This window comes from Phoxinus phoxinus (assembly GCF_949152265.1).
Source record: "Phoxinus phoxinus genome assembly, chromosome: 14".
Taxonomy (NCBI): Eukaryota; Metazoa; Chordata; class Actinopteri; order Cypriniformes; family Leuciscidae; genus Phoxinus; species Phoxinus phoxinus.
In genome coordinates this window covers 16,241,608-16,263,352 of record NC_136889.1, presented here as the reverse complement: position 1 = coordinate 16,263,352, position 21,745 = coordinate 16,241,608, and the positions used below count along the sequence as shown (strand labels likewise).

Below are 21,745 nucleotides of genomic sequence, written 5' to 3'. Positions count from 1 at the left end.
TGGTTTACACTTACCACTCCATCTCTCTCGTTGCTCTGCGTTCGACTCTGAGACTGACTTTCCCTCTTTCTGCTTTTCTCTGAGGCCATGGGGTCTCGAGCGCCACGAGGTGGCAGCACAGGTGATTTCCCCTGCGAGATCTGAGCCTCCATCTCCTCAAAGCTCCTGTAAAGTGTCAGACCAATACAATTAAACACATTAAATACAGTCCAAGAGTATACATTGTTCTCATCCCATGAGAATTGAGTTTTGTGGCTCTCAGTTTAGGGATTCCGAGGCCATCTATATGAAAGTGCATTTGTAAAAACTGACAAACTTCACCTTTAGCAAAAACAGAGATTAATATAAATAAATATATGCCATGAAAATAATCTCTATAGCAGTTGCTCGATAACCGACTAAATGGCAGTGACTTTTTGTCAACAAAATGGTGCTGTTGTCATCTAACAGCAGATGCTGACTTCCTGTTTGAATAGAAAATATGTCAACACAGAAAAGAAAACTATGCCTATCAAGTCATTCATTGCATATTTAAGTAATATATGATTGTGTGTGGGGGTCCTGGTTATGGCAATGTCCGAAATCCTTTTCTTTGTGGGGACATTTGTTGATCCCAAACAGGAAGTGTTGTTTTGTGAAAATCCAGAAAGTTTTCTGTAATTGGTATGTTTTCGTGAAAATGTTAGGGGATAGAATATACGCTTTGTACTGTATAAAAATAATTATGCCAATAGAATGTCCCCATAAAGCATGAAAGCCCAAAGTGTGCGTGTGTCTGTGTGTGTGCGTGCGTGCGTTTAGTTTACCCGGTGCAGGGAGAGTTGGGCTCTGAATCGTGCATGTTGGAGGTCTTCTTTGGACTATCTGTCACGGAGTCCAGTTTCAGATAAAGTGATGGTTTCTTCACTGAGAGAGGCTGTAAATAAATACATATATGCACTCACGTAAATACAAAGGTCTGTAATCTAACATTAGTTTGGTGTTCGTCACACACACTTGTTTTATTGGCAACTGCCAAGTTTAGTACATCTATAGGTCAGGTAGATACTCACAGGTGCAGAGGAGCCAATCTTTTCCATGTATTCAATCTCATATTCTGTAACTGCAGAGAAGACACCGGAGAAAATGAGTGATATATAACAGGTTAAATGTTTTATAAAGGTTATATTAGGAATTGAAAATAATATAAGGCTTCCAAAGAATATTCTTTCTATGTTGATCATCAGTTAACAGACTGACAGAACCAACATGAGAGTGGCACTATAATTCATCTGCTTCTGTACCAATGACCCAGTTATATTCAGGCAGAGTGCCTCAGGGCCCAAATGGTTCCCTGTAGGTCAAAGGCTAATAAAACGGGTCAGTGTGTGGTCATTTGGGGTTCCAGCCAAACTTAGATCACGTGGAAAATAATCTGATGGGTGAATTTCACAAAAACATTTTACTCCAAAATCAAAAGAAAATAAATACTTTTGAAGTTTTTACGACCATTTTGTATTATTTTTCATTTTGACATTGTTTTTGAAATTGAAAACATTTTCCCACCAAATTCTAATTAGAACAACGCACCCAGACATTTTCAATGTTAATTATTATTAAATTGTCATTACTGCAATACAGTAGAGTAGGGTTTTATTACTGTAATAAAATAATTTCAAATTATTATATTATAAAACGCCTCGCGTCGTGGCCACATTACCACCTCGGCTGTGCATTATTATTTTTTAATAATTCACATTATAAATGTGCTGTGTGTGTGTGTGTGTGTGTGTGTGTGTGTGTGTGTGTGTGTGTGTGTGTGTGTGTGTGTGTGTGTGTGTGTGTGTGTGTGTGTGTGTGTGTGTGTGTAGAATTGGGATGTCACTACGCAAAAAAAATCTTTGAGCATAATATAATTGATAATAATAAACTTAATATAACTGATAAAATATAATAACATAATAATATAATTGATTAAAAAATAACATGACTGGTTTTGTGAGATTTAGTATTGAAATCTCATTCTTACTCTTCAAAAATATCTATGTAAAGTAATGTGATTAGAAATAAAGTAGTGACCCTTCCCCTCTCTCACCGTCACTCGGTGCAGGCAAACTGTTCTCGTTGACAAAAGCTGTGAAGTCTGTTGGCTGCGGAAAGTCTTGGAGGTCAGAGGTCAGCTCCACCTCTACATCATGTCTAGTCCATTTCTGAATGGTGGAGGAAGCCAGTTTCTCCTCATCTGTGGCGTGATCTTGTGAAGGGTCAGGATTGGCATCGGGCTCCTGCTCCTGCGGGTGATGATGTGTGTGTGAAGTGGAGGGCGAGAGTGGAGAACACACAGGACAACACTGTTATGATATGAGGTGACAGCAAAAAAAGAAACAGATAATCTTCAGACTGTATGACTGTGAGTGTACTGTAGGTGAATGTGCGCTCATGTCTTAACTTACTTGTGCAGATGGCTCGGTAATCTGAGTCCTCTTTGGAGACTTCTTCACTCTGAAAGTACTACTGTTTAAGAAAACAAGACAGAAGTTATGCTGTTAGTTATTAAAATATCAATTTGGAATAAAAGACAATTTTTCATGTGTCCATTTACTATGTGCTATCCAACCAATCAGAATATAAATCTTTTAAAAAACTGTGTGCACACCAACCGCCCTATTTATTATACACAGCAGTCGTTGTTGTTTTTGACAGATACTGTACAGATAACGTTCTATTGAGTAAAACTTTTATTTAAATAATACATACCTGTTGTGTTGTTCTGATAAATGTTTTAGAAAACCTTTTGACAATGCAAGTATACTGTAATTTAACCAGTAAATGGTGGTGCTTATTATTAAGGATTAAATCTCATCAGTTAAGATCTTACCAGTGCACAATGAAATGGATTATTCAGGGTTTACATTATGATTTACTCTTCTATTAGTGGTGTATATGAATGTTATATTGTGCAGTGTTTTTTTGTGTGCTTGCGAATTAGGAAATAGATACAAAAATAGATGCTCTTCCTTAACACATTCACAGATAATATTAATCCCTTTTGCCCCTGATAAATTGCTCAATGACCTAGGAAAATGACACATGTAACATGTTGACCTTGCTCCCATTTCATAGTGTAAGTGAGATGTAAATATTTAATTTCAGCAGTATTGCTTAAACTCCTCCTGTAAAACATCTGTGTTGAAAACAACCTTGAATTGTGTAAGAACTACGGAGGGAAAGTCTGCAGCTGAGCAATATATATTAGATTAATTAATCTAAAAATTAAAAAAATTAAAACTGCTCCAAAATAGCTGCATTAATGCAGGGGGTCTTGCTCAAAAGCGCAGAAAAATATTTACTTGTCAACTTTTCAGGTCACCGTTTCTGCTTACACGTAATAAAACCTGCAATGTTTATTATCCACCAGTGTGTTAACCACTACTCAGGAGGGAAGATCTCTAAAGGAAGAAACATTTCTGAATTGAGTCTCTGTCTGGATAAGGAATTCGTTCAGAGATTAAGAGATAAGATGTCAACCTTCACATCTAATTCATTGGAAGAAGTGTATTCAACACAGCTCAAATTGGATCACGTGTACACTGTAAGCAAAATCAGACGATGTTTTCTTGACTAAGTGTTCTAGCCTAGTGCACATTTGCACATCAGAACTTGTCCTCTGCCCATGTTCCTGGAATCGACTGCACTTATTGGGTGGGTCCACTAGATGGCAACACATTCTCATTGGATAATATCAGGCATGGAGCAGAGGAAGGACTGACTAAGAATGATGTGAAATCAGTCAGATGTATCGAAATGAATGATTAAAACAATTGATGGTGAGCTCATGAGTTAAAACATGTTAAAGTGACATTTTATGTTAATCTACATTATTTCTGATGTTGATTTTCCTACATCTCTCTACTTACACGAAACAACACAGAGAAGAGACATTGCTGGACTTCCTGTGATACATGAGATCAATAGACAGACATGTGACAGAGGCTGACAAACATCAATTACTAACACCCACTCCACTCACATACACACATGTTCAGAAATATATACAAGAAAGTGTAATCGAATTTACTGGTCTACACTGGATGATTGGCAGACACATTATGACCTAATTTGAAATGAAAATTGATTCATTATAAGTGCAGACTTACGATTTAAGGGGCTTCTTTTTGTTTTTGCCAGGTTTGTTCTGGTTGTGATCCTCTAACTCAACAATGTTATCATTCTCATTCTCATTGTTGGACTGGTCAAAAGAGGCAGCTTTCGTTGGGGGGTTCCCCATATTGTTAGATGATTTGAAGGGATCGATTGAATCATCAAAGGAGTCAGTATCAAAGCTGTAGGATCCTTTAGACAGATGAGGAGAGTTCGGGACACCCGTGCTTGAAGAAAACGGATTAAAGTTAGGGTCATCCCACTTGCTGGGGTCAAAGTTATATGACGCCTTGGGGATTGGGATATCATCATTGTCATTTGAAAGTGCTGGAACAGGTGAATTGTCTAGCTGTTCTGTCTGGGGAGGAGGGGCTTTCTTAATCCCTAGTTTTGGCTTTCGGATGGGCATCTTGGCACCTGGTTTCTTGCCCAGGATTTTGGGAGGAGGAGCACTGCGTGACGCCTCTCCACTGTCCTCTGAATAGTCAAACTCCAGTCTGACTGGTTGACGCTTGGCGATTGGTTGTTCCTCAATGTTTAAGGGTTGCTCTTTAGCAGGGGAAGGGGCACAGGGCTCCTCTACAGCAACAGGGGTGCCTGAAACCAATGTAAAGTCAGCTTTCCTGCCTAAGACCGGCGAGTTCGCTACTTTACTGCCTCCTGTATTGAATGGGTCAATGTTCTCAAAGTTGTCCGGATCCCATTTGTAGGAGGCACTGGGAGGGATAGGAGACTCCTCGTCTAGGACAGTGGGAGCCTCTAGTACTGGATTAGGAAGCTCCGGCTGGATTTGAGTTAATATTGAGGCGGTAGTGATCTCCTCAGCCAAAGGTGGAGGACTCTCAACTCGAGACTTTATTCTGTTTCTCCGTAGGGTACCAGCAGGACTAGGACTAGGGCTGGGAGAAGAACTAGGCCTCTCTTGGGTTTGCAAAGGACTTTCAGGACGGGGTTTCCCTCTCTTTTTCTCTTCTGGTGTGCTGCTAGAGGACACAGTTTTAGGGGAGGAATGCTCTGGGTTTGAGTTCTGCCTGGAAAGAGGCTTCTTCTTTAGTGAACCTGGACGGGGCTTCTTCACTCTGCGAAGGGTTCCCGGAGCGCTCTCTGTGCCTATACTGAAGGACTCTGTTCGTGGGTGAATGGGTTTGTCGGAGGTTCCTCCTGAGGATTTGTCTCCTGGGCTCTCTAACTCACCAGACTGTAGGCTTAGAGAGCGGGTGAGAGGCGCTCGGCTTGATGGTCCAGACCCAAAATTTGATTCTGGCAAGGGGTTAGTAACGATTAAGTGCTCTATGTTGTAGGCACCGCTAGCAGCTATTGGTTTGTCCTCATCAAAGACTGTAGATTGAGAGCGACTGGCAGGTGTAAGTACTGGGTCTTGAGCTTCACTGGCAGAGATGTTAGCAGTGGAAGCTGTGAAGATGGAGAATGACATGTTACTATAGATTTAAAAAAAATTATTTAAAGCACATCACAGAATAGTACTCACAGATTGTTTTGATATTATTTTAAGTTAAAGAACTGAATAATTCAGACTAATAATTTATTGTATAGAGTACAAAAGAAGTTTGCTTGTTAGTTTTTCTTTATCTTCTTTTTTGAAAATACCTTCAACAGCAATACACTGCATTTCCATTAGAGGGAGTGCGAGTGCAGTGCTTGATAACAAAGACTACAGTACTCCAAGTCAGGGATTAATGGAAGTAAAAAAAGGCATTTTGTTTTTGGGAAAATAAATCTGAGCAAGAAAAAAAAAAAACAACACTGGGAAAAATAAAAATGTAATTGAAGTAATGAATATAGAATAAAGAATTTAATTGGACCTCCATCTCTTTGTTTCCAAAAAAGCTCAAACTGACACCCACAATTAGCATATAATATAGTCTAGATCTAGTTTATATTTCTAGCTATAGTTACTTAGATAATCTTCTGTGTTTTCCCTAACATGTCTTGGGTTCCAAAGTTAAGAATAGTATATTATGTTGCTCTACACTCTCTGCTAATTAATACTGTCATTTTTAATTTATATAAAAAATTACTAAATTTGTTCAGAACAAGAAACAAACTATATTTTCAATGTCCTACAATCTAAGCCTCGCCTTAAGTATTTCAATGCCTAATAAACCCTGCTGAAGCTATTCAGAAAATAAACAAAACTATTTGACTAGACATGAGATCATTGTAGTGTGAATTGTGATGGAATGAAGATATTAAACGTACCTGTGTGTTCTGGGGACAATGCCTCTGAGCTGGTGCAGGGGTGTTCTGTTGGGGGCAGTGGTGGGGAAGCAGACTTCACAGGGGTGGTGGACTCAGGGGTTTCGAACGCTCCGTCTGAGTCTGAGCTCCTACACAAGAGACAACGAGACAGAAGAGAGTCTGAATATATTGAATTAAGAGTTGATTTAAAAATATCATTGAAGTATAAACATCAGGTCTGTTTTGTTTCCATACAAAGAAGTTGCATATCCAATCCAGCACTGATACAGCAAACAAGCAACATCCATTTACGAGGCAACGTATCACAGCTTAAACTACATTACAGGATCAAATACATTCAGATACACCTATAGTGTATTAAACAATCAATCATTGTGTGCCAAACCTTGTAAACAAACGCCTGCCTCAGCATATGTCTAGTAGGCCCTGGTGGATTATTACAGATGGAAATCTGAACCTGAAGCTTGGAGACCAATAACAGCAGCTCAAACACAAATTACACTCAGCCATGGTGTCCATTTTCTCTCTCATTCACTATATTCACTCATTATTTGATTTTAACCTACCAAGTATCACACTGAATTTTCAAATTAACACATTTTATTGCCATTTCAGTAAAGACAAATGATTTAGTCAATGCAACAAAATCTCGGTTTGTGAACGTTTTTGGTCTTGGCATCAGCGTATAATACACAAATCTGACAGTATGTGATGGCATAGGTGAACACATCGGTACAAAAATCAGCAGTCCAAATACGGCAACAAAGGCGCAGCCTCAGACAGATGTGCAGACCCCCACCCAGTCTCACCGCAGTAGTCCCTGTCCTCTCCCTGCTGTTACCCCACGCTCACCTCTGCCTGCCGTGGATCATGTAATCATGTCTGGAGGTCCAGCTGAGGCGCCTGAGGAGCCCTAGGGCTGGGTCTGCCTCATCCTCTCCGGATGTCCCTCCCAGCAGCGAGTCCCAGCCCCAGCGAGCCCACTGCAGCGGAGAAAGAGCCTGCCACGCGCTCACTGCCATATCTGCCACCGATCACAGGCTCACGGTCACTCTCACACGTTCCTCATACCTAATGCCGATTCCGAAAATCTGCCGCACCACGGTTCTATGGCTTTGTGTGCTTTGTTCCCTTTTCCCTTTTACCCATCCCTCCCTTTTTTTTATATCGTATGTTCTCTCTCTCTCCGGTATCTTGGTGAAGGTGGGCTTTATCCAAATGAAACCCGTTGCAGATACTCGCCACTTGCAGACTCACTACTTGGCTGGCTCTCTCTCTCTCTCTCTCTCTCTCTCTCTCTAACATCCTCAGACACGTTCTCCCTCCCCCACGTTGAGGAGAGAAGCAGACTTCTCACTCTGGCTCCTGTAGTATAAAGAAAAAAACTGTTTTTCTTTTCACAATATCCTGATCATTTTTAATTATTCCTAATTTCTGTTTCTTACTTTCTACTACCCGAGCTGAAATTCCCAGTCAGTCTCTCCTACTCTAATGTAATGCCAGTATAGACACTCAGAGAGAGCAAAAACAGGGGTTTTATCTCAATTATATGATTGGTTTCTCTGTTTGTACTGATAAGCCCTATTAGAATCCACAGCAAAGACTTTGGCTGCAGTCATACACTCAGTTTTGCTGCATCAAACACTGATGAATGTATTGACGCCTTTACTTCAGTGCAGTGAACACACCCATTCCCTGCTGAAAAGACCAACACGTGTTTTGGATGCTGGTCCATGGGAAGCTAATCAGATATCTTAACCAGCAAGACAACGTAGACCAGCAGCAAATCAGCCTAAACTAGCCCAGACCAGCATGGACATTTTCTTTCTTTTCAGTAGGAGTAATTCTGCATCTGACAAGAACCAGTGCATACTTACAAACATGAATCACATTTGAGCATGTCAAATTGGTAGTGGTCTTCCACGGTGCTAAATCATATTTTTACAGTCCATCTTCACAATCATTTTAGAGTCAACTTAAATTACGACACATGCAAAATATTAGACCACATATGTCCTCTAATGTGACATTTGGATCCCAAATCTAATGATACGCATCCAGCAGTTTATTAGCAAAATAAGAGATTGCAGGCTACGCACAAAAGCTTCTCCTGAAATGGAGCAGTTCTCACTTTGTCAGAACCATCTGTTGTTTGTGGATCACAACTTATAAGCATGTCTTATTATTTCTAGTTACGTTTCCTATTAACAGTTCCAATTATAAGTTTTATGTTGTTGCTATGATAGCTATGATGTATGATGTAGCTGGGCCAGCTAACCAATCACAGCACATTTCGAATCTCAGGAGGGGCTTCATCAAAACAGGAAATAAATGGCAAGTTCGGGCCAGACTGGGGATAGAGGTGCTGTAATAATGTAAAACGTGAAAAAGAATGTTTTTTTAAACAATCACGCATGAAAACATATTCTAGTACACGACAAAAACAAAATCAAGACTTTGTAAAAGGGCATATTAGGACCCCTTTAATATTCATCACTAAGTAAGTACAGATCAAACTCAAAATGATTGCAATGTGTAATGCTTTATTTTGATAAAGACAGATAATTAGAGCAATACAAAAAGCACACTTCTTACAAGTGTTGCAATGTAAAGTTTAGATTATAATATAGATTTGTATTCAAAGATAATATAATTAATATTACATTCAATATCATTCAAAGACAGATGGAGTGCGTTTTAAAAGTCTTCCTGACTAATTTTGCAGCTTTCAGTGTGTTAATGACATTCGATGAGATAATTATCAGTTAATGAGCATTTCAGCCGATGTAGTGATGTTTCCACATATCTGGCAAGCACACTGTTGCCATGGTGACGGTGCTCTCTAGACATATGCTCCCATGTGCTAGACAACGCACACACTGGCAACTTCCATAAAATCCTGGACAAAGCCTCAAATTTCCTTCTCTTTCGCAAAGATCCACACATGCACAGGAAGTCTATTAGAGCATATACAGCTCATTTATTTCCTAGTATGGGAAAATAAAACACTGATTTATTTCCGAAACGTCTGCTGGGGGGAATTAGATGGAGCACTGTATTATCAAGCTTATGTTCCTCTCGGGGGCTTTAAAAAAAGGGTTTTCCACATCCTACTTGAAACTCTCCTCTAGATGATGGGATTTTTTATTATATATATATATATATATATATATATATATATATATATATATATATCCCTGTTTAATTAGTAAATCTTGTTGAACATTTTTATCATTTTTATTAAAGCCACTCAGACAGGGGTAAAGTAAATACAGTAAGTTAAAATAATCAAAATCTACAAATCTTCAGGACCAAATATCTACTAAACAGGTAAACATCTGCAATAGCCATTATAGGTTTGAATATAATATGAAAAGCTAAAGGAGACAGAGGAGGAGAGTCATTTCAAGTTTGTCTGCTTGGAGACAGTCGGGCTCGTCTGGCACAGAACATCACTGCTAGGTTCAGCAACAGAGACTGCTGTGAGCACGACAACCCACAATGCTGTTCAAACAAGGCTAACCTGAACGAAAGGACAGCTATAGTGTGACAGAGAGGAGAGTGATCAACAAATTGCAATATAGACACAACTGCTTAAAGATATTAACACATCACTAACAATAGGCCTGCATTAAATCATACTATGTGCATCTAAAATCCACATTATAAACGTAACCATAATTAAAATAATATTGGGAAGAAAAAAAAAAAAAAATAGGCTACATTGGTTAAAAAAGGTTGTGATGTGCTCATTTTTATACCAGAGGGTACAAAATGTACTAGAGATTGAGGTATTGACACAGGTTAACCAAAAGAGGGAGACAAATGAAACAGTAATAGAGGGAGAGCGCGACTGGCTGTGCTCCAAATAGACTACTAGCACACTGTCACTGTGTGCTGGTGTGTATAAGTTAACCCGCATATAGGCACAGATTCCAAGTCCCTTCAGTAAACTTCAATATATTTTCTTTCAAAGTCAGTAATGTATATCTACATCTCAAAATTACCGATGGCTATCACAGTGTTTTATGAGTAGATCACTCCTTTCTTTGGCAGTTTAACACCTAAAATTTATTCAAAACTTCTATATGAACTGATTAAGCAGTTTAATCATGGCAATATAATACAGGCATTAGAGTCATAATCCCTGGCAGCTCAATTTTCAGTTACTCTCTCATAGTCTTGATAAATCATTGATTCAGTTCCAAATGAGATATGATGCTTAAAGGGATAGTTCACCCATAAATGAAAATTCGGTCATCATTTACTCACCCTCAAGTTGTTTCAAACCTATATGAATTTCTTTCTTCTGCTTAACACAAAAGAAGATATTTTAAAGAATATGGGAAACCAAACAGTTGATGGCACCCATTGACTTCCATATTCCACAATTCCATTGTGTTTAGCAGAAGAAAGAATTTCATTCAAGTTTGGAACAACTTGAGGGAGAGTAAATGACAATTTTAATTTTTGGCTTAATTATCCCTTTAAATCATGCTAACAAAGACTATATTTGATATTAATTATGATTCATATTTCAAGTCAGAAATCCTGCAGTACCATAAAACAGTTCATAAAAACTATAGGACCAAGGTTCCTCAGTGGGATGTACCAGCTTTCACCACCAGAACTATCAAATAATTCAGGCATATTCTCAATATTTTATGTGTGCTAGATCTCCAGCAGCACTGAGTTTATTTCAGGGTTTAAGGAGTGTTGAGAGACAGGGAGAGATAGTACTGGACATCCACATCACCAAATGGGACGTCTCAAAGCTGAATCACCATGTTACTCATTTTGACACCGTCAAAAGACAGGGTGAATTTCTAATGGACACATGGTGATATCACATACTTGGAAGAGAAGGATACATGATCGCCGGATGCCACTGTGATAGCCCTTTTTGAACATGCCATGATACTGCACGGATGACAAAATTATCCTTACACAACAGCACACTCCAGATAACTAGGAAGTCACAGAAGAGGTGGTTGGTCAATAGTGCAGTACATGCCCAAACCACCACGGCGTGTGCCAGTCAAACAGTTGTGCATAGAAAACTTAAAGCAAGCTACTTGAGCTTTTATCCTGTTCGTGAACGAAAGTGCAGGTCACATGGTTTCAACCTTCACAGAGTTGAATGCTTAGCAGTGCATGAAATCTCCTGCAGTCTACATGTTTCCCAGGAGAACTGAATGTCAGTGATCATGGTATGGCTTCAGTGTGACTGCTGAAAATGTAGCTTTGCATCACAGGAATATTACTTACAATATTACAACAATAGAAATAATAAAAATAGAAAACAGTTTTTAAATTGTAATATTTCACAATACTACTGTATTTTTAATTAAATAAATGCAGCCTTGGTCAGCATAAAACCCTTATTTCAAAAACATTTTAAATGTAAAACATTTGACTAAAACATGTGAGTGTATAATAAGCACTAAACTTTCAGATTTATCATTTCATATAAAACATATTATATACATTTCCAATTATGAATGTAAGATTTTATAAATGACCTTCAAGCTCATGCTTGTTTTTCCATCAGATTGCACTCTGTCCTGATGAGCTACTGCATGAAATGATAAATCTAATATAAAGCTTTTAGAGTTGAGGTTCAAACTCCCATATAAACTATGCAGGTACTGTTATGTAAGAATTCTCAAAAGGGGGTTGCATAAGCAACTTTAAACGCTAAAAACTGTTAGTCATGGCTGAATGAGCAGCGCTGTATGGTGCTACAATACTTGCACTTACAGCACAGACCTCAGAGCAGGTTCAAACTTTCTCATCATCCCCAGCTGTGTTGCCTAGAGCAACAAATTTCAGGCTTTTTTTTGCACAAAGGTCAGTTTCAACAATAAAATAACCATTGTGGCCAAAGGGATGAGGATAAATGTAGTATAATGTCTTATTACAATATGCTTTATAAACAAAGACACATTTGGTTTATATACACTTTTAAAGGAGTGTATTAAAAATTTAATTTGTCTCACAATTTACTCACCCTAATGTTGTTCTAAACCATATGTCATTTCTTCTTTGGGACACAAAATTAAACTCTTTTCCGTACAATAAAAGTGGATGGGGACCAGAGGCTGTCAAGCTACAAAAAGGACTGAAAAAGCACAATAAAAGCATCAAAAAAAATATAGTGCATATAATTGATTTAAAGTCTACTGAAGCGAAATGAAGGCTTTTATGTAGGCAGACTGAAATTAAAGTAATTATTTGTCACAAGTTTTACAATTTGGCCTTGAAAAACGTGTTTGACAGCTGCGGTTAACATTTAATTGCATTATATGGAAAAGAGTGGCTTGGACACTCTGCTAAATCTAATCTAAATCTAAATCTTGTTTTATGTTCCACAAAAGAAAGAAAGAAATGTGATTTTGTAAACAATGACAGAATGTTCATTTTTGGGTGCATTATTCCTAGATTTACAGCAGACTTTTACCACAAACCAACAGAGGTATAGAACCCCACTCTTTTTGCATATTTACAGACATAATTTTGCATATTTTTCATTGTCACTGCCATTCTACTCTTCTGAATGTCTACAACATAAATAGCTCCTCTCTCTCTCGCTCTATCTCTCTCGCTCTCTCTCTTTCCCCACCCCCTTTTCTCCAACACATTTCAGTGTTCTATTTCAGCACCATCTCTCTCCTTCTCTCGGTGCTGCAGCAATAGCCTCCATCCCCCACAAAAACACACATCTCTCCCTTATTAAATACAGCCATTACTCCCCCATCCAGACGTCTGCAAAGCCCGCCAGACTGGAACGCACACATCAATATGTAGAAACACATACACCAGAGCCTTACTACCACCATCAAACGGCAAATGTACATAAACATCATGTCCTATTGTGACATCACGAAAACAATAACAATCCCCTCCTCCTTTGTGATCGGCGTTTCTCTGACAAATATTTCTGAATGTTTTTTTTTCTTCTCCTTTCACAAGCTGAAAGAATACTCACACGCATTCAACTGAGACTCAAACCAGGTGAGCGAGCCAGGTACTAGAACAACAACAACACCAGCGACGACAATGAGGTCATCAAGAACCCCCTTCTCTTCTCCTCTGGTTCTTACTCACATGCTCTCGGGACGCTCCTGAGATGGACAGAGGGGCTGTCCGTTCTCAGCGGACTCCACTGCTCCCATCCTCTGCTATATGATCTCCACTGGCACCCGTCTCCTCCTCCTCCCCCCAACCTGCGCCTCCTGTTCCTCCACGTCTCTCGTCCTGAGGGCCCTTGGGCTGGCGTCAGACTCGCGCTTCTTCGCTGCAGTAGAGCCGGAGCAGATGGCATCAGGGGCATACGGGTGACCCACACTCAGCACTCAGCATCACTTCCTTTCGCTCTCTCTGACTCCTTCTCCGTCCCTGTCTACATTGCATCAGGGGGATGCTGTATCTCTCTGCGTATCCTTGACAACAATAGAACAGGAACTGCTAAGCCTGATGGGTAGAGATGTGGAAGGATGCGAAGACGAGTGAGCAAGAGAGAACGGAGGGTATAAGCGATGCTCCTGTTCTCTAGCAACTCCGTCTTCTCATTGGATTGTTGTGGCGTTTGGCAAAGTGGCTGCTGGTTTTCTCCATAACCCCTCCCACTCTAACTCTCTCTCTCTCTCTCTCTCTCTCTCTCTCTCTCTCTCTTTCTCGCTCTCTCGCTATACCTCCCCAGGGACCGGAGTGCTTTAAAAGATGAGCAGCTTTTCCCTGTCGATCTGAGCTCTCTTGTGGCCGATCAGCACAGCGAACGCAAACAATAGCCGACCACACGCCAAACCAAAATACACAGGTCTCTTTTTCACACGCTGAGACACAGAAAGAGAGAGGCATGTGGTCACTCCTGTCTTTTGTTATGCAACACCTTTCTCTGTTTCTCTGTGTTCCTATTATTTCGTGATTCCCTTAAATCACATTACCATCCATCCCCTGTCAAAGTAGATTTCTCTAAAGAAACTTAATTGGATAAGAAACTTAACCCTGATGGTCTCTTTAGGGTCTTCCAAACCTGCATGACTTAATTTCTTCTGTGCATAAAAGAAGATATTTTAAATAATGTTGGGTCCAAACAACTTTGGAGCCCATTGACTTTCAATGTATGACAAAAACACTGAGGCATTTCTGAAGACATCTTCTTCTGTTCCACAGAAGAAAGAAAGTAATACGTGTTTTGAACAACATAATTGATGACAGAAATTAAAATTTTGGGAGAATTATCCCTTCAACACAGTATTTGTTTCATTCTTTGCGATTTTTCATCATCTGATGAAAATTAATTACAGAATAAATACAATTTCAGCATGATAACATGCATCACAGATTCAAAATATTACATTACTTACATAAACATTCAATTCAATGAATTCAATGGATTCTCTGATACCATGACATTTCTATAAAGTGCATTTCTACTTTGTGAGAGTTAAAGCTTGAAAAATGTCTGTCAAATGAGTTCTGATGGGGTCATTGAAACATTAAAATACTTGCCTATCACAAAATCAACAGACTATGTATCTAATAGCAACATCCAATAAAATCAACCAATAGAGCATAAATTAACTGCATGTACAACAGACTTCCTGCTACAGATTTACTACTGCTCTCTCAACGGTTTCAGATCTTTCTATTTGCTCAGGTCAAAGTCATGATTTATCGACCCCTCTGAGAACAGGAAGGGGTAATGACAGAAAGCAGCCATCAGTCCTGATGTTCTCAAATGACAGAAACAGATACATTCACAAATTCAATGGATATGTTGTGAAAGGGATTGTTGGTGTGATCTGGAAAATGAAATGAGAACGAAAACAACGAGCATGAAAATGAGAGACAACTCAAAGAAAAGAGTTTGTCAGCCTGAAGGGGGGTAGCAGCAATTCATACAGGTCGAGCTAATCCATATTGATTTACAGCATGAGACAGCAGCAGTTGTGGGAAATTGGGACATTGGGTGGGGGGATCTGAAACATGAGGATTACAAATCTATTGTTCAGTCATGAGAAAGCAGAACAAAGAGATTTTCGCACAGATCTGCCCATTCACTTATGGAGCCTGAGGACTGGACACGAAGTAGGGAAGGGTTTCATCCCCCAAAGTTAAACGAAGCTTTGTTATGCTCCTGTGTTTGTATACGACATGATTATGAATCTCTGAAGAAACAATTATTAGCTAAATTAAGATGAACCTGAAACTCTGAGCTTGGGGGCTTTTTCTGAAGAGAAATAAGAAAAAGGTGGGCAGTGACTCTTCAAGAAAAAAAGGAAGACATAAATCAACTGTACAAAAAAATTAAAAATATATTATGAAATAAGAGATTAAAGAGTGCATAAAGCATTTTTTTTTTCTAAAGAAAGACTGTCCAACAGTGTGTCAAACAACAAATTACAGTAACAAATAAAATTCAAAAGTCATAAATATTTATTTTAATGTATTTCTGCATTCTTTTTTAAAGCTGCAGTCCGTCGGTTTTCCTCTTTGTCGCCATCTCTGTTCGAAATCTGCAATTGCAGTTATTCGCGGAATTATTAACTGTGCGTGGGTAGTAAATCGGCATGAAACAGCGCGGATGAACACAATGTATTGAGGAGAACATGTCGCTGCCGCGTCGCTGTGGATACTGTACTGTCATCAGCAATCTCAGAGTATACTTTTTGAAAGTGTATAACCAACATTAGAATTTTCATCGGTAAATGTCATCTGAACAGTAAGTAACATTCACTTTTGTTCTGACCAAATTCGGGGGGTGGGGGGAAGCATTGCAGTTGGCTAGGCTATATCATGCTGATTAAATCTAACGATTGCTTATATCACGTCAAAACGTGAAAAATATATTTTGTTCTTAAATTATTAATGTTAACTACATCATTATTGCGTGACTACATTTAATGTGTATTAGGGCTACCTGTAGTTCAGTTTTCATTTCTGTGCAGTATAAATTCTAATTGTCATACCAACAAATTAATGTTCCTTATAACTGTTCCTCTTTGAAATAAAAAACACACACGTATGTGTAATCAAATGCTTATTTAAAACTGTAATATAATCAAATTTTATTCACATACATTTCGAACCCCTTTTAAAACACGGAGTTCACGCCACCTTTCAAAAGCCCTGTCGATGTTTATCCTTGTTTTAGCTTGGGCTCGGTTGCAGTCTCTTTTTTTCTGTAGCCACTCTGAAGTCCGAAGTCTTTTGGGTTTTACAACTGGTGAATCTCCAGTTGTCACTGGTGATTGTCGCTTTAAACTTTAGGGATCCGCCATACCAAGTGCTAAGCTAAATCTCCACCATCATCCACACACGCTATATAGCCGACTAGCCGGGACTCATTCTCTATGTGTACAGAAGTGACGTAATGACGCAAAGACATGCTCGAAATTCCCGCGGAAATCCACCAGTACCACTGGAATTAAAATCATTATTACAAGCTTACCGTTTTGAATCGAGGTAAGGCAAGCAGATAGTTTTGAACACTGGCTGGTTAAGTTTTTTATCAAAAATGTCTTTTTTGATATTTTTAAACACAAAAAAGTGCCGGACTGCAGCTTTAATGTAAAAAATGGGAAACTGGATTTAAAAAAAATAGTATATTAAAATAAACACAAATATTAGGTACAGGTAACAAGGAAAATGGTGATCCATTTGCCTTTTAACCCACATTAAAAAAACTGAAATACTCATGCATGACAAACCACTACCAAAACATTTTTTTTTTAAATATATAAAATGATCAAAGAAAGCAAAAACCTCCACCATTGAACAAACGGGTACAAATGGCTTGAAGGTGTTCAACAGCATCTTCTATATGCTGCATTTGTTTTCATCTCAGCAGAAACCAGGGGCTACTTTTCTCTCACTCTGATTTTAAAGAGCAAAAGTGATGGGGAAAAAAATATTTTATCATGAAAGACATTTACAACCATGCTGTCATACAGAGAGAGTCTGTAGTGTGTACTGACAAGTTCATCCTATGCTCAGGCACAGGAAATTGAAAGTTACATTTTTAAGTGGTTCAGCCACTGAAAGATATTGCAAAGGCAGTTTTTTTTAAAGATTCATAACATGGGCTTTTTGTATCTAGGTTGAACTTACTTACAGCATCAAGTATAGAACAGGAGTAAAGAGAGCAAAATCAGTTATTTATCTTTGGTCTGGGAAAAATATTCATATTTGCTATGACTCTCAAACCCTTAAATCTGCCACCAGTGTGATATATTGCACATATTAAGCTTGATATATTGAACTATATCGAGTGTGATATATTGAGCTACATTTTGCCATGACAAATGTGTAAATGTTTACCTGAACATGTCTTACAAACCAGAACTAGTGTGTGTTTAAATACTGGAAACTCATACACTAAATCATACATACTACAAATGACCGTCCAAAGAGATAGAAAGAGAAAAGGCTGAAAAGATAAAGGAGGAATGCCCTTGGTACCAGTTTCATTCCCCTAATGGAAGTTTTATGTTGAGATGCATCAAGCTGGTGCCTCAGGACATCAGTTTTAATGTGGCTGGATGGTGGGGGACTTCTGAAAGAAATCTCATTATGCAAATGCTGCTTTTAGTTTATACACATACGATTTTAAGATTTGGTTCCCAGTGCGGAGAAGTGTGAAAAGCAGGTCCATTGTTTGTGCATATTTACACTCTCTTTATATAACGTAGATCTGTTTTTTTTTTTTTTACAGTTTGATTTACAGTAACAGGGGTCAAGTGTTAATTAGACAAGTAATTTGATCGAACTGTACACTGTCAAGAATGTACAAATATTGATACAATAGCTTGCCACTCGAAGGTCCACCTCTGTGCCTTACATATCGCTAAAGGGTGCATGTTAGTAGTAATATGCATTCTGTTTTCTTTTATGGGTAGATAAGATTGCCATAGTTACAGTGTAGAACAGTTTATATCAAAACTGCAAGCTATATGCCTGTTCTGACGTGTGTTTTTCAAACTGTGCTGCAGTGGGCAGCAGAGCTCAGGTCCAGTGCAGAAAGAAACACATGAACATACATGATCGCCCTCTGCTGTCTGATAAAAGAAATGCAAGCTGAGCTCATCGCCTGTCAACGTGGCTGAGTCATCCTGCTCTCTATCAAAACACTGCATAGTTTCGGATAGATGTATAAACAAAAAACAATGTACACAAATGGAAATGAGTCACCTACAATAGTAGCAAAGCACTTATTTGCAACAATTGTATAAGATTTTTATGCATATGTTAGAATGAAATTATAGCATAAATACAGTGGCCGCAAAAAGTATTTGGACACTTAGGCCAAGCTGTAAATTGTATAATAATAATAATAATTTGTTACATTTATATAGCGCTTTTCTGGGTACTCAAAGCACTTTACATGGAAGGGGGAATCTCCTCAACCACCACGATTGTGCAGCATCACCTGGATGAAGCGACGGCAGCCATATTGCGCCAGAACGCCCACCACACACCAGCTTTTTGGTGGAGAGGAGACAGTGATGAAGCCAATCAGTATATGGGGATGATTAGGAGGCCATGATGGACAGAGGCCAGTGAGCAAATTTGGCCAGGATACCATGGGATTTTTAATGACGACAGAGAGTCAGGACCTCGGTTTAACGTCTCATCCGAAGAACGGTGCTCTTTTTCCCTTCACTATACTGGGATGTTACTGGGTGCCAATTTCTGAATGTCATTGCATTAGATAAAATAAAAATGTGGCAAATAAGCACCCTTTTTGTTCATTATTACTGTAATGTTATGTGCGTGAGAAATGAGGTAGTCTCTTGTGATGCTTTTGTTTGCTCCCTGCTATACGCGTTCATGTGTTTTGGAGGCGGCGTGGCTTTGGAGAAACTCCGAAGGGAGTTATCTTATGCTTTTAAAGCTAGCTCTTCGAAAATTGTCTACTAGTATTTGAACACTTTCTGACTGTCAAATGTTACTGGAACATATCCATGTTATGTATCATATGTGCTGAACTACACCTGTATTTGCTCTGCTAAGACATCTGTGTAAACTTGAGGGGAAGTGACTTCAACCAGTAAAAATCACCTTGATGGCAGTTAGTTAAAGGTGCTCTAAGCGATCTCGGTTGGCGTATCCTCTTGTTGATGTTTGAATTATTATCAAACAAAACGGAGGCTAGCTAGACCCTCCCTCCTCCTCATCCACGCAATAACCCCCCAAACCCCACCCCTCATCACTCTTGTCGGTTATTGGCTGGAACAGTTTGTTATGTTTCGTGGTGCGGGTTGCTCTGTTTATTGCTCAGTTTGTTTTTGCTGCTGTTTGTAGAGCTTGGGCTTTCTGCAAAGACCGCGTTTTTTTACAGTGTGTTCAGGGGACAGGCATCTAGCGGATAGTGAGGAGATGTTTGCGGTATGTGAAAAGACATTTTTGGGCCTAAAAAACGCGCGAGATCGCTTAGAGCACCTTTAACAGTAAATATGTCTACAAGTGAATTTAGTCCTACGGTCTAGAATCATTTGCTTGTAGATGCCACTTGGTTTTACATTTTGTTTACTAATGTAAAACTTCAATACAATTTAATCATGATTAAAGTGTCCAGATCGTAAAACCACTGTATTCTGCATACACAGTAACGCAGCGTGTATTGAGGTACTAGTCAGTGTACAGTACTGTACATACTCTACATCCTGTGTGTGGCACAAATCCCTCAGGATCATCACTGCTATTCTTATCAGCACAATCAGCAAAGTCCTCCAGACGTAAAGTGATGTTACTGATCTTAAAAGTCAGATGAATCTAAATCAATGTTCATAACCCAAACAAGAAGGGAATATAACTGGTAAAAACATGTGTCCTCATTGCCTCAAACCATGAAGGTACTTTACAATAAACACGAAGCAAAAACAATAGAAACTGAATTTGAGTAAAACATCATCTCTGAAGTTGTGGCATTCTAACAATCTTTTAAAGAAGAAAAACACGGTATACTGTTAAACAGTTAGCACACTGGGTAAATTATTATATCCTACCTTGCTGAAGGTTCAGAGTGCTGGAGCTGTTGGATTTGAGGAGGCAGAGGGGGAGTCTCAGGTGGATCAGAAGGAGCAGGAGGAAGGGTGTGAGGCTCAGGGGCAGCCCTGTCCGGAGGGGTAGGGGGTGGGGTGGGGAACTCGACTGTGTCCTGCAGAAGGTGGGCAGGGAGGGCAGGAGCAATGCTGTGCTGTGGTGGGGGTGATGAGGGACAGGCGACAGGCTCACTCCTCTCAGCAGCTTTTATCAGAGGGGGCCTGAACAACACATACATGTCCAAACATTAACACCACAAAAACACATGCAAACGCACACAGGACAGGGTAAAGGAGAGAAGCAGTGTCACCTATAAAATGGTTCATGTAAAAACCATTATTATAGTATAATAGTAGCAATAAGAATCTGATCGCACATCTCAGATTATATATATATACATATATATTATTGTTATTAATATTTCATAATTTTTAAACAATGACTCCCAAAATGTAACAAAATTGGAACAACAAAAAATAAATAAAATAAAATCTACAAAAAGCTTGGGGTCAGTTTAAAAAAAAGTGTACTTTTATTCAACAAGGATGCATTAATTTAAAAGTAACAGTAAATACATTTTTAATGATACAAATTATTTATATTTCAAATCTGTTTATTTGAATATCTTGATGAACTGTCTATTCATCAAATCCTGGATAAAAATATATAAAGGTTTCATTCAGTGTGACTACTAAAGACTGGAGTAATGGCTGAAAACTGAAAATCCAGCTGTGTCATCATTGGGATAAGTTACATTTTAAAACATAATAAAATAGAAAACAGTTATTTTAAGCTGGAATAATATTTGACAATATTACTATTTTTACTGTATTTCTAGGTTTTTTTGTTGTTGTTTTTTTATGCAGCCTCGGTGAGCATAAGATGCTTAAATAATTTTTTTTAAATCTTACCGACCTCAAGACCACTGATTGATTTATAATTGTATATATATTTACATTGTATAATTGTTCTTACAATAATAAATAACATAACGTTATATCACTCCTACTAAACTCTTGGCAGGGAAAAATGGCAATAGCTGAGCAATATCACAAACAAAACTTAATCCAACAGGCAGAGCAGCAGACAGCCCTTCAGCTGCTCCTATCAAGGGGTGTGCCTCATGTCACATCCTAAAAATACAACTCACTCCACCACACTGCTTAAACAACTGTACTTAGCATTGCGCTATCCTTTCAGTAACAGCTGTAGACAGTTAGCAGAATTGCCCTCTAATCGGGCCTACTCTTATAGTGGGAGATTGCATGCTAGACAACATGGCCACAAAACACAACTTTAATGTACACAACAAGGTTTATAATGCATCAGAGTTAAT

The 21,745-nt window shown here is 38.8% G+C and overlaps 1 protein-coding gene across 14 annotated transcripts in view; it reads right to left on the bottom strand.

Moving 5' to 3' along the window:
• The window catches only part of tacc2 (transforming, acidic coiled-coil containing protein 2), a 60,919-nt gene that overhangs the window by 13,761 nt on the left and 25,413 nt on the right, over window positions 1-21,745 (bottom strand). For all 14 annotated transcript variants that reach the window (XM_079636373.1, XM_079636372.1, XM_079636368.1 and 11 more), the window contains 8 exons: window positions 20,373-20,630; window positions 6,361-6,488; window positions 4,137-5,553; window positions 2,433-2,493; window positions 2,075-2,270; window positions 1,053-1,102; window positions 807-916; window positions 15-165 (listed from right to left, as the gene is read on the bottom strand). In XM_079636373.1, the coding sequence (XP_079492499.1) occupies window positions 15-165; window positions 807-916; window positions 1,053-1,102; window positions 2,075-2,270; window positions 2,433-2,493; window positions 4,137-5,553; window positions 6,361-6,488; window positions 20,373-20,630 (2,371 nt within the window). The remainder of the gene's footprint in view (window positions 1-14; window positions 166-806; window positions 917-1,052; window positions 1,103-2,074; window positions 2,271-2,432; window positions 2,494-4,136; window positions 5,554-6,360; window positions 6,489-20,372; window positions 20,631-21,745) is intronic.